The sequence below is a fragment of the Talpa occidentalis genome, unplaced genomic scaffold, assembly GCF_014898055.3.
Source record: "Talpa occidentalis isolate TD23 unplaced genomic scaffold, MPIMG_talOcc4v2.1 talOcc4.2, whole genome shotgun sequence".
NCBI classification, from domain to species: Eukaryota; Metazoa; Chordata; class Mammalia; order Eulipotyphla; family Talpidae; genus Talpa; species Talpa occidentalis.
This window is the reverse complement of record NW_023602073.1, coordinates 111,168,532-111,185,229: the sequence shown is the minus strand read 5'-3', so window position 1 is coordinate 111,185,229 and position 16,698 is coordinate 111,168,532. Positions and strand designations below refer to the sequence as shown.

The window sequence follows — 16,698 nt, the reverse complement described above, 5'->3', positions numbered from 1 at the left end:
ATAAATAAATAGATAGATACTCAGAGAAATTAAAAAAAAAAAGAAAAGAAATACAAGGAGTCTCACAGACAGTAAATAATAAAGGTGAGAAGGCACTAAAATAGTCTCGTGTGGTGAAAATAAAAATGATGTAATTTAATGGGAATTAGTTGTAAATGTCTTGAATATTTAAAGGTCTTGAATATTTCACATTCCAGCAAAATAGCCTTAAACTTCAATAAAGGCTTATATGATATAAGTTTACCTTGGTATTTTCCTTATTACTATCATTTTAAAAATTCAGGTAAGACCTTAATTGATCATAGATTAGTTGTTTCATCAATGTATGAGTATAAGGAATTAACCACTTGTTGTTGATGGTATTAAATACTTTAATTCTTATGCTCTATGTAACTCATGAAATAGTTTCATTTTCCTTACCCTTCTAAGGACTTTTAGTGTACCTAGCTCAATAGACCTGTCTTAAGCAGTGTTGTAGTTAATTTATTTTTACTTTAAAATTCATATTAGGAGTTAAAATTAAACTCATGAAAAGATTTTTTAAATTAGAAACATTTATTGAGAGTTTAAGTTATTTTACCTTAAGAAATAATTGAGGAAATGCAGTCTTTAGTTTTCATACTCTAATATAATCTCTGTTTGCTTCATAATTGACAGTTTAATTGCTAGGGATCAGGAAAGTATATGCAGAAACCTAGAAATTTGTTTTGTTTTTTTTTACAAGCTGGCTAATTCAGTTAGTGTTATAACTAGATGGATTATATTATAGCTGGAAAATTGTTGTTTGTGTGATGATATCTTTACTTGTGACATAAGAAAACAGATCATCACTTTTAAAAATTAGTTAATTTTTTAGCACAATATAACTTAACTTTCTTTTTAAGTAAAAATTTTCCACCCTCAAATAGGTAATGGTGAAATTTAACAGGTATTAAAATATCGCATAGATTCATTGTGTTTAGGGCCTTCCTGGTGACGCAGGGGTAAAAGACATCCACAGTGCTATCAAGCTATTGCCAGCCACTGCAGCAAGAGTTCGATCCCTGGCCAGCCAGGCAACCAGGGAGCAGCCCACATGGCTCAGCAGACCTCTCCTGCTTCACCCGTTGCTCCCCTCAGCAGTGTATGTCAGTCAGTCTGCCTGTTCTGCTCCCTACTCTCTCTGGTGAATCCTCTCACCACCCGCACCTCGGGCTTGCACCCCAGTTCTTGTACAGAAATAAATAAATCTTAAAAAAAAATTCATTGTTTAGTATTTTATAATTGCTTTTAAGCAGAAAATATCATTTGCTCTATTAATAGGTACTGAAATGAACTTGATTTTGTTTTTGCTTGCTAAATAAATTATAACTAATTTTTTAATTAGTAACTAATTTTAATTATAACTAATTTTACTGATTAGAGTTTTTTTCGCTCTTTACCAATCTGACAAAAAAATCCTACATTAGTTAACCCTAGGGTCCTTTTTTAAAAGTATCAGAAAATCAGACAGTTTTCTCGGGATTTAGGAGATGAAGTTATTAAGCTTTATTTTACTTTTTCCTACTAAGATTTTGATAGTTGATTTAGATAAGTGATCATTAGAATCACCAATGAATAGGATACAGAAATAAGAAAAACAATCCAGTATTGAAATTTAAGTAAAGAGGATGAGGCAAGTTTCTCTCTGAAAAAACTTTGATATTTTACCTAAGGGCACTATTTTAATCACAACAAAAAAGCCATTTTTCTTTTGAGATTAAAACAATATTTAAAACAACTTTGTATGTGGTACAACATTCTTTTGATCAAAATTTCTGTGACTGCTGTACCCAACATAACTAGTCTCTAAAAATGCGAAAGTGAGTAAGAGCAGATCCATCCTTGCTCTTGGGAGAGCAAAACAAGCAAACCTGTTATTCCACAATCAGTAATGAAGTATTGTTTTTCTCCAAAGTATTCATTCCTTTTCTATGCACACAGCAAAGAGCAGTTCCCTAGAATCATTAAATTGTTAATTTACAAAAGTTGTGTATGTGTGTGTGCACACACCCTCTGTTCAGTAACTTATTTTTTTTTTTTTTTGGCTTCATAGTTTTAAAGTTTCAATTTTTCTCCTTTTATCAGTCAACTGTTAAACATCTTGTATTTTCTAGATCTTAGAAACATAAGCTTATTGTAAAACAAGATTTTTGTCTTCTAGGAGCTGTTATTCAAGCCCCAAATATTTTATATGGAAATGTAAATATGAACTACTCTTCTCACTTCTTAAGTGCTCTTAAGCATTTCCTTAGAGATGGCCATTCATATCAACTCTAGAACAAAACTTCTAGTTGTAGTAAGCAAAAAACAGTTGTTTCAGGGGAATAATAGTTAGTGATTATGAATTCACCATGAAGCAATAGATATTGAAAGTAATTTTTTTCATGGTTGATATAATATTGACATTGTAATAATTGAAAATGAAAGGTTAACAAATCAATTTTGATTCATTTAATCAGGTGACCCCAATTACTGGCAGATACTTTATTATTAAATGTGAAAGATAAGCTCTCATTTTATGTTGGCTGAGATTGAATAATATTAATTTGTTTGATTTCCTACAGGTGAACTGGCACAGAGGTTGATCTCAAGATGCCATTAGTGAAAAGAAACATTGATCCTAGGCACTTGTGCCACACAGCACTGCCTAGAGGCATTAAGAATGAACTGGAATGTGTGACCAATATTTCCTTGGCAAATATAATTAGACAACTAAGTAGCCTAAGTAAGTATTTTATATCAATTATAAATATTACTTGCAAACCAAATAATTATATTAAGATGTTCTTATGATTAATTTTGAGGGGGATGTTTGGTGAGAAGATTACAAAATTGTCCCAAAAATACTGTAGATTTAAGTAAAATTAGTGAATTTTAGAACCATTTCTTCTCCCCCTACATGTTTCTTCTGGGAAAGGAAAACAAGGACAAACTCTTCAGGAACAGTCATATCATAACAATTACTGAATTGTTTTTAACGTATGGTTTAATCTGTGAAAATTAGGGGCAGAGTTATACCTTTGCTTGCTTGTTATTGCTATTTACTTATTTAAAGGCTTCCACTACACTAGTATGTGCATTGTCACTAGTCAGATGATTAGGTTAGTTAAGGGAGTTTGTGAAAGACATTAGGATACTAGTCAAGAGTCTGATGTGCAGCACAATATGAAATATCTAGTGAACCTGACCTCTGGTATACAAAAGGTAAGCAGTCAGACTAGATAATAAAGACCAATGAAAGGGGCAGGTAGGGAAGGAGGATCAGGCAGTGTGTTCCTATTATAAGATTATAAGATTACAGAGCTACTAGGTTAAGGAATTAAAATTTTTCCCATTTTAAAATTAATGTTAGAAAATTTAAAAAATCAACTTTTTTGAATTGAAGGTTTAGCTTACAATAAACATTTGTATTTCATTTTAAAGTTAAAACAAGGTGTTCTTGGCCTAGGTATATTCTATAAGTCATAGTACTAGATTTATCTACTCATCCATACTCACCACGTAGATTGTCTTTGTAGACAGGATTGTCTCATTTTTTCCTTTAAAATTTTGTCTTTTCATAATTGAGTGCAGTAAGTCCTCACTTAACTGATTATTAGGTTCTTGGAAACTGAGACTTCAAACACAGTAAAGAAATAACATAATGAAATCCGGTCCTAGAATAATAACATTGTCTGCCTGGGATTGCTTTTTTCTCCTCAATATTATATTTTTCATCAATGTTGTGGTTATAACATTATAAAGAAAAGATGTTGAACAAATGGAGTTATTGGCGGACCTGTTACACTTAGTACAAGATAAAAAAAAGAAGTTGTTAATCTAATTTATTTCAAGTGGGCACATTAGGCCATAAATCTATATAGCTAGTGTAACATAAAATGTTACATTTGAATGCTCTTTGTGAGAGCCTCTGAAATAAATGTTCTAAGAAAAAAAGTTGTCCCTCTAGGTGATTTTTTTTATTTTTTATTTTTAATGTTTGTCACTAAAGTATTGTTTACTTGCTTCTTCCTTGGGAAAGTCAATACAGAATGTACTTTTGAGACAAGTCAAAGGCGAGTCCTAGATACTATATTAACATATGATTAACTATATTGTTTAAAGATATTAGCTGGTGTTTTTTGTGATCTAGCTGTAATCGAATCTAACATAACATGATTTCAATATAAAATTTACACATACTATATGTGTATGAGTACATCAGCACATTAGTATTAAAATGCATGTTAAGAGTATAGAAATGATACTGGTACATTTGCTTAAAATATTTCTTAAAATTAAAATGAATTTTGGACTTACTGCAGGCACTTTTGTTTTAGGTATATTCCCAATATAGATTTAGAATTAATGTAATGATTGCTAATTTTCACTACTAACTCATTTCTTACATAACCTAAATGAGAAACTTTAAAGGATTTTCAAGTCTAGTATAGACTATACAAGCAGCACCTAGTATAGTCTACACAAGCAGTAAGTACAAGGTCATGATGTAGCCAAACTCTGAAAATAGAAATACATTGTGAAACTATAAATTAGCATTTGCTTTCAAATTTGGACTCAGAAACTATATAAACATTTTGTAAGCAATTTCTGGAGATTCATAAACAAAAAGAAAGTCCATAAAATATGTAGCTTTAAGATGATATAACAATAGTTTAACACCCTGCAATTACAGTCTCTGGCACCTTTCTAACTTGATATAGTTGAGAACCTAGAATTAAAGGTAAAAGGACAAACATTTATGCTTCAGAGTATTAAAAGAGAAAGTATGGAGGAGATAATAGAAGCAGGCATTATTGGAGCCAATCAGAATAGATGGTTTATAGCAAAGGAAGAAGTGATGTAAGATAAGAAGCAATACAAACACTGTAAAGAGACCATTTAATGTAAAAGCAAATGTACTTATACATGTCAAGCCTGTTTTCTATCCTAGTACATGAATAGATTTTCATAATCAATTCATGGCTATGAGTCCAAACAAAGGTTACATTACATTTAATTTTATATTCTACTTAAGAAGACAGGGAGGCTTACACTAGATTTTACATAGGTTTCCATCCAAAATAGTTAAACTTATAATTAATGCATTAAATAATCTCTGAATTACTTTGAAAACTTGCCTATCCAAATGGTTCTATAGTTAATATTTTCACCCTGGTACTGTTGTTGGCAACAAAAGAGCCAATAAAGGTAAATTGCAATAAAGGTAAATCTCAAGGCTTAGCATAACTTGGAACTGGACATCTTTCTGACCTCTTATTCACAAAAATGTACATCCCAGGTTTGTTTCTTAATAGTACAATGTAATTCTGCTTTATAAAGTATAATTATTGAAAACCTTCAGTGTGCTTTATTTAATTTTTTCTGCTGTACCAAAATTCTTTCCCATTTTATTGTTCTTAACAGCTCTTGGGACTCTGTATGGTCTATACAAAATGATAGTCTTGTTTAGACTATATCTGAGGGATCTTTTATCATTTTCTCTTCCCAGGGCATTTCAGTTGTTGAATATAGTCAATTCATGCTCCCAAGATGGATAGTTACAGCCTACTTCTTATAAACAGAAAATTTGGCAGATTGGCATCAGGGTAGATTTGTAGGAGGAGGTATACCATAAGTTAGCTTGATAAAACTAGTTAGATACATAGACAGACAATGAGCAGATAATACTGAATACATGGTCCTTGTCTGAGAAGAATATATCCCATTTAGTTGAAGAGTTAATATGAATACTGAAGCCATTCTGAATAGTGTGAGCACTTATATAATTAAAATGAGTTTTAGATTATAGAAACTGACAGAGATAAACATAAGGTGAAGTTATTAAAGGATGCTTGTTAAATGAAATGTGAATTAATTGGGCCTTGAAAGGAACAAAGGAATTTAGAAAATGGAGTGGAATGAAAATGGAAGGCATTTCAACTTACATGAAGAATTGGGCAAATTAATAGAGGCAAAGTAAAAATATAAGGGAGGGGGGAGGTTAAAGGAAAAAATGATATTGGATAAGAATAGTATACTCTTAATTATGGAAAACAGTGTTGGATGAGAGGATTTGGATTTAACATTATAGAAAATTGAATGGAAAAAGTGGTATAATCTGTTGCTCACTTAGTTGAAATTCAGATATATGCACAAGTTTATACTGTAAACTATTGCTTGCACCTCTCTCTGGGAGGGGAGGAGGAGGTAGATTTGCAAAATAGGTGATATAAAAAGAATGGACAGAGTAGTTTATCTACTGAAGTACTTTAGTACTTAAACTTGTGGCAGTGGTACATAGACTCTTAAAAATCCGCTTAAAAACTGCAAGCCTTGGGCCTCCCCCGGTGGCGCAGCAGTTGAGCGCTGGGCTGCGAAGCTGCCCGCAGCCTCTGCAGCACCGGTTCGATCCCCGGCTGCGGGGCGAGGGTCCCACATGGCATGCAGACCTCTCCTGCCATGCCCGCTGCTCCCCTCAGTAGTGTATTTCATCAGTTTGCCTGCTCTGTTCCCTGCTCTGGCTCTGGTGAATTCTCTCACCCTCCTGTGCTTCTGACTGTACCCAGTGCTTGTATAAATAAATCTTTAAAAAAAACCAAAAAATTGCAAGCCTTCACCAGAAAATTGCAAATGCATTAAAAAAAAAGTCTGCATATAATTTCAGGTGGTTATTACAGATTGTAAGTTAAGGATCCTGGTAGTATTAAACTTAGCTAATTCCTAGCATTTCTATTCCTAAACTTCTTTGAATGCTTCCCTGTGAGAAAGTAAGTCTCTGAAAAACTGTTTCTGAAAGTGTCTCTTGTTCCCAAAAGTTCCATGCTTGTCTGTGTTCTGTGGCTTCCTTCTATTTCCTTTTATAGAGGAGACTCCCATTGTTGGGCTCCTGTCCTCTGTTAAGAACTCCAGCAGGCCCTTTGTTCACTGCCTCTCCTTTTCAAAGCAATACTTTTAGTCCCAATTCACAGGTGAGGACAGTAACACCAAGGTCTCAAAGTGAATGGACCAGCGTTTTGAACTTACTTATTAAATTGTTTAAAGCTGTTTCTGTTTAAAGCTCAGAAAGGCAGAGACCGTCTTCCAATATCTTTATATCTCCAGGGTCTGGAGTAGTGTCTGACACATAAGTAAGACATTTTCAGTCAGTTTGATTTAAAGAATATAGTGAGTAAATGAATATATACAAAGCCATCCTTTAAATTTATTAAGAAGATTATAATTTTGATTTTTTTTCCTTAAAGATTATTGAATCTGTTAGGAATTTTGCATCTTACTCTTTGATGTCTTCATAGGGTCATAATTTTAATCTGGCACAGGGTGAACCCAGTAAATGTTTGTTGATTTTGCTGATAATATATTGAAATCCTTTGAAAAATATGCAGCATTATTCAAATAGAAATGATTAGAACAGTTCTATATTACAGAAACTGATAGAACTTGCTATTGAGCTACATTTAACTAGGCACTATGTTTGGGTGTCAAATATCTTGATTTAGAAAGACCAGCTGTTCAAAGGTACAGAGCGTGACTGACTCATTTTTATCTTGTAAGTATTCATTATTTTATGTGTTCTAAATAAACGAGTATTTTTCATTATAGATTGTCTAAAATCCCCTGGTTTATTTACTAGATAAAAATGTGTATTCTTTTTTGTCTCTTGTTTTAGCCTTTTCTTTTCAATAATAGAAATTTACATGACCAGAAGAATAATTGATTTTAAATTTATGATGATTTTTTAAGAAACTAAGCCAGCAGAGAATGTAAAGTATCTCTCATAAATTTTCATACTCTGTATTTTGGGTATAGGAGACAAGGGTCATGTATGCTGAATTCTTCAATTTGGCCTGAAATTCAATATTAGTGGAGAATCTATTTATGGATGCTGATTTGAGATTAAAAGATGTATTATTCATATGTATTTTTCCATCATAATCTTTTCTAACCCTCAACAAGTGGGTAGATGTGGATAGAGCAAGTTGAATAATTCCATTTTAGACACATGTTGCCAAATTGGAAGCAGAAGAGCCAGTATTTAAAATAAAATTTCCAGGGTTTGTATTGTTTTCCATTCTCACAACTAGATTACTTTCAAGCTAGGGTTTAAAATTCAAACTACATCCAAATAAATACCAAATTTATCCAGATAGCACTTTTAAATATTAAATTGTTCTATATGTATCTCTGATGACATTAAATATTATGGTGTATGTTTTGTTTTTGCTTAGGTAAATATGCTGAAGATATATTTGGAGAATTATTCAATGAAGCACATAGTTTTTCCTTCAGAGTTAACTCATTACAAGAACGTGTGGACCGTTTATCTGTTAGTGTTACCCAACTTGACCCTAAAGAAGAAGAATGTAAGTTTATTTATAGTTTTCTTTATTGTATATATTTTAGGTTAGGTGAGATGAGCAGTATATTTAAGAACAATATTAAACACAAATTTATTGCAAATCTTTTTTTACCTGTGATTTTTGGGGAACTTGTATTAAGTCACTGACTTCTCTATACTGCCATAGGATGACCTGGTTTTTCTTTTCTACTCTTTTTTTTTTTTTAACCATTTTTTGTATATTTGATAGCTCTTAATTTTTGGACAGACTTTTTCTCCATTCCTTCTCTTCTTTTCTCCCTTATGACTTATTATCATGTACTTTTGTCTTAGAAATTAAAATTATTTGAAAATTACTTGTAATTCTTAGGTTCAATTTTACAAGAATGTGATTATTCCTTTCAATATGCTTCTGTGTACATATTGCTAAATTGCTAAAATTAGAGCAAGTTAGTTAAATGATCTATACTGGGTATAAAACCAAGGATACCAGGTTAAAACACACACACACACACACACACACACACACACATTACAAGCTAAAATAATGGTAGCTATTTTAGTGGTAAAACATTTCATGCCTTGGTTGAATACAAAAATGCTGATGTTCTCAAACACCTCTTTTTATTTTTCCAAAAAGAAATGGAGTCACTAAGAACATAATTTTCATATCTACCCTAGAGAATTATTTAACGTGAATTGCTTACAATCTTCTCTTCAAACTACTACTATGCTGAGTAATATTTTTAGAACAAATGCAAGTTATATGATAGATCTAAATTTCTACACTAAAAGCAATTAAAGATACTACTACAACAGAAAAAGAAAAAACTAGGTTGTAATGATAGATGTCTTAGTAATTGAACCAGCTTCTTTTGTCATAATATAATTCCTAATTGAGAGAAACAGATACCATGCTAAATATTTATGCTCACAAAGATATAAACTCATAGTAGTTCAAAACTCAACTCTCACAAATGGATAGATCAATGAGACAAAAAATAAAGACACTAGACCCCTAAATAAAGACACAGAACTCATGGACTTAACAGACATCTATAGGACACTGCACCCAAAAAAATCCGAGTACACATTTTTCTCAAGTGCACATGGATCATTCTCCAGAATCGATCATATACTGGGCCACAAGACAAACATCAACAGATACATGAAGATCAAAATCATTCCAACTATCTTCTCTGGTCATAAAGGCATCAAACTAGAAATAAATCATGAAAAGAAAACAAGGAACCCTCTCACTTCATGGAGATTGAAATTCACACTACTGGAAGACCACTGGACTAATGAGGAGATCAAAGAAGAAATTAAAAAATACTTGGAGTTGGGCCTCCCCGGTGGCGCAGCGGTTGAGCGCTGGGTTGCGAAGCTGCCCACAACCTCTGCAGTGCCGGTTCGATCCCCGGCTGCTCCCCGGCCACCAGAGGATCCCACATGGTGCGCAGACCTCTCTTGCCGCCCGCTGCTCCCCTCAGCAGTGTATTTCGTCAGTCTGCCTGCTCTGCTCTCCCCTCTGGCTCTGGTGAATTCTCTCACCCTCCCGTGCTTCTGACTGTACCCAGTGCTTGTATAAATAAATAAAAAATAAATCTTTAAAAAAAAAAAAAATACTTGGAGTTGAATGACCAAGAGGACACCACTTTCCAGAATGTATGGGATGCAGCAAAAGCAGTAATAAGAGGAAAATATATAGCAATACAGGCTCACATCAAGAAACAAGAAAGAACTCAAAGAAACAACCTAATCCCACATCTCAAAGAGCTAGCAAAAAAACAAAAAATAAACCTTAAAGCCAATAGAAGAAAGGAAATAATAAAAATCAAAGCAGGAATAAATGAAATAGAAATTTAAAAAAATAATCCAAAAGATCAATGAAACCAAAAGTTGGTTCTTCGAAAAAAATAAAAGAGGCAAACCTCTAGCCAGACTCACAGAGAAAGAAAAAACAGGAGAAAACACATATAAATAGGATTATAAATGAAAGAGGAGAAATCACAACAGACTCAGTTGAAATCAAAAGAAATCAGAGATTACTATGAACACTTATATGCAAACAAATTCAACCACCTAGAAGAGATGGACAAATTCCTAGACCGATATAATTATCCAAAGCTGAACAAAAAAGAAATAGAACACCTAAACAGACAAATTATAAGCAGCGAAATTGAGGCAGTAATCAAAGTACTCCCCAAAAACAAAAGCCCAGGCCCAGACAGCTTCACAAATGAATTCCATCAAATGTTCAGCAGTGAATTAGTGCCTATCCTATACAAACTCTTTCAAAAAATTGAAAAAGAAGGAATGCTACCAAATACATTCTACAAAGCCAACATTACACTAATACCAAAACCAAAAAAAGACAGCACAAAAAAAGAAAATTACAGGCGAATCCCCCTAATGAACACTGATGTAAAATCCTTGCCAACAGAATCCAACAATGCATCAAAGGGATAATACACCACGATCAAGTGGGATTCATCCCAGGGACACACGGATGGTTCAACATACAAAAATCGATCAGTGTAATCAAACACATCAACAAAAAGAAAAATAAAAACCATATGATCATATCAATAGATACTGAGAAAGCATTCAACAAAGTCTAGTATCCATTTATTTATTTATTTATTTATTTTTAAGAGATTTATTTATTTATTTATACAAGCACTGGGTACAGTCAGAAGCGCGGGAAGGGGAGAGAATTCACCAGAGCCAGAGCAAGGAACAGAACAGGCAAACTGATGAAATACACTGCTGAGGGGAGCAGCGGGCATGGCAGGAGATGTCTGCGCACCATGTGGGACCCTCACCCGGTGGCTGGGGATCGAACCGGCGCTGCAGAGGCTGCGGGCAGCTTCACAACCCAGCGCTCAACTGCTGCACCACCAGGAAGGCCCCCAGAATCCATTTATGATGAAGGCCCTTGAAATTCTAGGGATAGAAGGAACATAACTTAACATGATAAAAGCCATATATGACAAACCCACCGCCAATATTATTCTCAATGGCAAAAAGCTGACGGCCTTTCCTTTAAGATCAGGAACAAGACAAGGATGTCCTCTCTCACCATTGCTCTTCAGTATAATACTGGAGGTCCTAGCCAGGGCAATGAGACAAGAGAAAGACATGCAAGGAATCCAGATAGGGAAAGAAGAAGTAAAACTATCGCTATTTGCAGACAGTATGATAATATAAATAGAGAACCCTAAAAACTCCACAGAAAAACTACTCAAAATAATCAACCAGTTCAGTAAAGTAGCAGGATACAAAATTAACACATAAAAATCAGTAGCCTTCCTATATACAAACAGTCTGAAGAAGAAGAAATCAAGAAAACCACCCCTTTTATAATTAAAACAAAAAAAATCAAACACTTGGGAATAAACCTAACAAAAGAGGTGAAAGACCTACACAAGGAAAATTATAAAACACTGTTTAAAAGAAATAAAAGAAGACACAAAGAAATGGAAAGACATTCCCTGCTCATGGATTGGAAGAACTAACATTATTAAACTGTCCATCCTACCAAAAGCAATATACAGATTCAATGCTACTCCAATAAAAATCTCAATGACATTCTTCAAAGAAATAGAACAAATACTGATGAAATTCATATGGAACCACAAAAAACCACGACTAGCCAAAGCCCTACTGATGAAAACAAAGGAGAAAGGAGGTATCACGCTTCCAAACCTCAAGCTATATGACAAAGCCATCATAATAATTAAAACAGTTTGGTACTGAAACAGAAACAGACACACAGACCAATGGAGCCAAATAGAGAGCCCAGAAATAAAACCACACTTATATGGACAACTGATCTTTGACAAAGGAGCAAAGAATGTGCAATGGAACACGGGCAGTTTGTTCAATAAATGGTGCTGGGAAAACTGGACCACTACCTTTCACCATGCATAAAAATAAATTCAAAATGCTATAAACATAGGGGTGCAGATGCTCTTTGGAATTGATGTTTCTGTGTCCTTTGGGTAAATGCCTAGAAGTGGAATTGCTGGATCATATGGAAGCTCTATCTTTAGTAGGTCAAGAAGTCTCCACACAGCTCTCCATCGTTGTTGGACCAGTTTGCACTCCCACCAACAGTGCAGAAGAGTTCCTTTTTCTCCACACCCTCGCCAACATTTGTTGTTGCTAGTTTTTTTATGTGCCATTCTCACTGGTATGAGATGGTATCTCATTGTAGTTTTGATTTGCATTTCCCTGATTACAAGTGATGTTGAACATTTTTTCATATGCCTGTTGGCCATTTGCATTTCCTCTTCAGAGAAGTTTCTTTTTAGCTCTTCTGCCCATTTTTTGACTGGATTATTTTCTTTGTTTTTGTTGAGTCTCATCAGCTCAATTTACAATAGCTAAGCTTTGGAAACAACCCAAATGCCCAAAAATAGACGACTGGATCAAGAAGATGTGGTACATATACACCATGGAGTATTACTCAGCATTCAAAAAAGATAAACACATGCAATTTGCAGCAACATGGATGGAGCTGGAAAGGATCTTGCTCAGTGAAATAAGCCAGAAAGAAAAAGAAAAATACCGGATGGTCTCACTCATAGCAGGAATCTAGAAAACTTAAATAAGGGACCAGGAAAAAGAATAACTATAAGAAAGAAAATATCAGGGCCTCCCCGGTGGCGCAGCAGTTGAGCGCTGGGTTGCAAAGCTGCCTGCAGCCTCTGCAGCGCCGGTTTGATCCCTGGCTTCTCCCCGGCCACCAGAAGAGGGTCCCACATGGTGCGCAGACCTCGCTTGCCGCCTGCTGCTCCCCTCAGCAGTGTACTTCGGTCCTTCTGCCTGCTCTGCTCCCTGCTCTGGCTCTGGTGAATTCTCTCACCCTCCCGTGCTTCTGACTGTACCCAGTGCTTGTATGTATAAATAAATAAATAAATAGATAAATAAATAAATAAATCTTTAAAAAAAAGAAAGAAAATATAAAAATCAACAACTATGAACCAGAGACATTCTATGAGGTGTGGAGGGCGGGGAAAGGAGGGTTTGGGGTTAAAATAAGGAGGTTGTAATTGTATGGGGAATATAAAAATAAAATTTAAATTAAAAAAAAGCTAAAAAATAAATTAATTAATAAATTCAAAATGGATAAAAGAACTGGACATAAGACCTGAAATCATAAAATATATAGAAGAAAATATAGGTAAAACATTACAAGACATGTATCGCAATAACATCTTTAAAGACTCATCACCCAAGGGCCTCCCCTGATGGCGCAGCAATTGAGCGCTGGGTTGCGAAGCTGCCCACAGCCTCTGCAGCGCGGGTTCGATCCCCAGCCCCCGACTAGGGTCCTACATGGCACGCAGACCTCTCCTGCCGCCCCCTGCTCCCCTCAGCAGTGTATTTCGTCACTCTACCTGTTCTGTTTCCCGCTCTGGCTCTGGTGAATCCTCTCACCCTCCCGCGCTTCTGACTGTACCCAGTGCTTGTATAAATAAATAAATAAATCTTTAAAAAAAAAAAAAAAGACTCATCACCCAAAGCAAAGAAAGTCAAGGCAAAGATAAACACCTGGGATTACATCAAATTGAAAAGCTTCTGCACAGCAAAAGAGACATTAACCAAAACAGATAGACACCCCACTGATTGGGAAAAAATCTTTGCACTCCAGTCAACTGATAAGGGACTGATCACAAAGATACACAAAGAACTCACATGACTCAACAAAAACAAAATAAACAATCTAGTTAAGAAATGGGCAGAAGAACTTAAAAGACATTTCTCCAAAGAGGAAATGCAAATGGTCAACAGGCATATGAAAAAATATTCAACATCCCTTATGATCAGAGAAATGCAAATTAAAACCACATTGAGATACCACCTTACACCAGTAAGAATGGCATATATCAAAAAAACAAACAACAACAAATGTTAGCAAGGATGTGGTGAAAAAGGAACTCTGCTGCATTGCTGCTGGGAGTGCAAACTGGTTCAACCACTGTGGAAAGCTGTCTGGAGGTTCCTCGGTCTACTAAAAATAGAGCTACCATATGGCCCAGCAATTCCACTACTAGGGGTCTACCCAAAGGACACAAATACACTTGATTCAAAAGAACACCTGTACCCCTATGTTTATTGCAGCACTATTTACAATAGGTAAAACCTGGAAACAACCCAAATGCCCAAAAATAGATGACTGGATCAAGAAGATGTGCTATATATACACAATGGAATATTACTCAGCAATCAAAAAAGATAAGCTCATGCTATTCACAGCAATGTGGATGGAGCTAGAAGGAATTATGCTCAGTGAAATAAGCCAGAAAGAAAAAGAAAAATTTTGGGTGGTTTCACTTACAGCAGGAATATAGAGGAACCAAATAATACATCAGGGGAAAAGAATAATAACAATATAAAACACAACACAACCAAACAAAAACAAACAGTCAATTATGAAGCAGAGACATCCTGTAGGGGAGGAGGAGGGAGAGGGATCAGAAGGAGGGAGGGAGGAGCACAGGGGACTGAGGTGATGGTGCACGGGTGCATTGGTGAAGGAAACTATGGGGACTACACCTGAGGGAGTGGGGGGAAGCAAATATTGTTTAAAAATGAACAATGATGTAAAAAAATAAAAAAAATTAATGATAAAAAAAATTAAAAAAGATATAAACTCATAGGCCTGAATGTTATTATATAGGTTTCAGGGGCAGGAAACTGAAACAGTGCTTTTTTTCTTTTAAAACAACTTTACTGAGGTACATACACCCTATCACTAACCCATTAAAAATTAAGTGGTTTTTAGTGTATGCACAGTTAGCACAACTATCCCATAATCAAGTGTAGAATATTTGTGTCACCCTGGAAAGAAACCCTATATCCATTAACAGTCACTCCCACCCCCTCCCCCTCATCCCTGCCCCAATTTCTGTCTCTATGAATTTGCCTGTTCTGAACACTTCATATGAATGTGTGGTCTTTTGTGACTGCTTCTTTCACTTAACATAATGTTTTCTGTATTGATTTCATTTTGTAGAATTGGTTTAATTTGTAGATTTAAAAACCAGTATTTAAGTGACTTACTGGTCATTTGAGGGTCTTCTTTAGAGAAACATCTCTATAGATTCTGTTACCATTTAATTTGGATGATTTTTCTTTTTATTGTTGAGTTCAAAGAATTCTGTTAAAATTCTGAATTCAGATCCCTTACCAGGTCTATGATTTGCAGATATTTTGTCTTTACTCTGTGGGTGGTTTTTCTTGGTGGTATTCTTTGCAGCACATTCATGTATTGCCAATACTTTCAAGTGTATCATTTATATACAAAATTTCTTTTCTATATAGCTTAAATATTTAAGTTTTAATATATACTATCTAATAAGACATAAATCCAGTTCTCGTATGTAATAGAAATAAAATTAACATTTAGTTTTAAAGTACTATTAAATTTCGACATATCTTACCATCCCATTAAAATTAAAAACAAAAATCCAGTTACCAGTAAATAACTTATGTTTTTGTGCTTAAAAATAGTGCTAATGTGCCAATGCTGTCAGAATTGTTTATCATTTCCTTTAAAATTATGTAGGGCATTTGGGAAGAATCAGAACCTAAAAATTGAACAACTTAATTAGAAATTGTTTGAAGGAAAGTTGGGTGGAAGGAATTTTAGTTTACTAAGATATTCATTTAGATTTTGAAACTCAGTGAGAGTGCAAGGAAAATAAAATGAATACTAAATTACACAACATTATGTTAATATTTTTGTTTTTTAAATAACCATTAAGTAGTAGGTAATGGTAAGAACTACTAATATAATTTAGAAAGTAAAGAAGTATATCACAGTGAGTTTTTAAATAAAAGAACTATACAATTATATTTAATAAAAGTATATTTACAAACATAGGGTACTGACTTTCTGTTTTATATATTATTTAAATTATATGATACCCTTACAGGTAACTGGAAGGAGCTTTGTAACTGTGGCCTATTAACAAATAAATCATAACAAATAAATAAAGAGTATTTGAAGATAGCAAAGTACTCATTACTTTCATGTTCTTTACATCCTTTACTAAGAAAATTTTGGGAGATTGAACACTAGATTTCATTCTAGATATGTACTTATTGATATTAAGTGGCATGGGGGAATAGCAAAAATTAATTCATTTTGATTGCAGAAAACTGACCACTTCTGACAGGAACCAGAGGAACACTATGTGGTGTTGTAGCAAAAGGACCAGACTCAAAGGCATCCAGATCTGGCTTTCCTGTTTTTTTCTCCACTGCTTATTAACGATTTTGCCTTGGGCCAGGCAGAATTTCCTAGCTTTAAGTTTTCTTATGTTTAGAAATGGAACAATAATTCT

General features: G+C 34.4%; 1 protein-coding gene across 1 annotated transcript in view; it reads left to right on the top strand.

Moving 5' to 3' along the window:
- Positions 1-16,698, top strand: part of WASF1 (WASP family member 1) — a 53,879-nt gene that overhangs the window by 27,618 nt on the left and 9,563 nt on the right. Inside the window, 2 exon segments of the mRNA XM_054699103.1 lie at positions 2,586-2,746; positions 8,229-8,363. Of these exon segments, the coding sequence (XP_054555078.1) occupies positions 2,614-2,746; positions 8,229-8,363 (268 nt within the window). The 5' untranslated portion in view covers positions 2,586-2,613.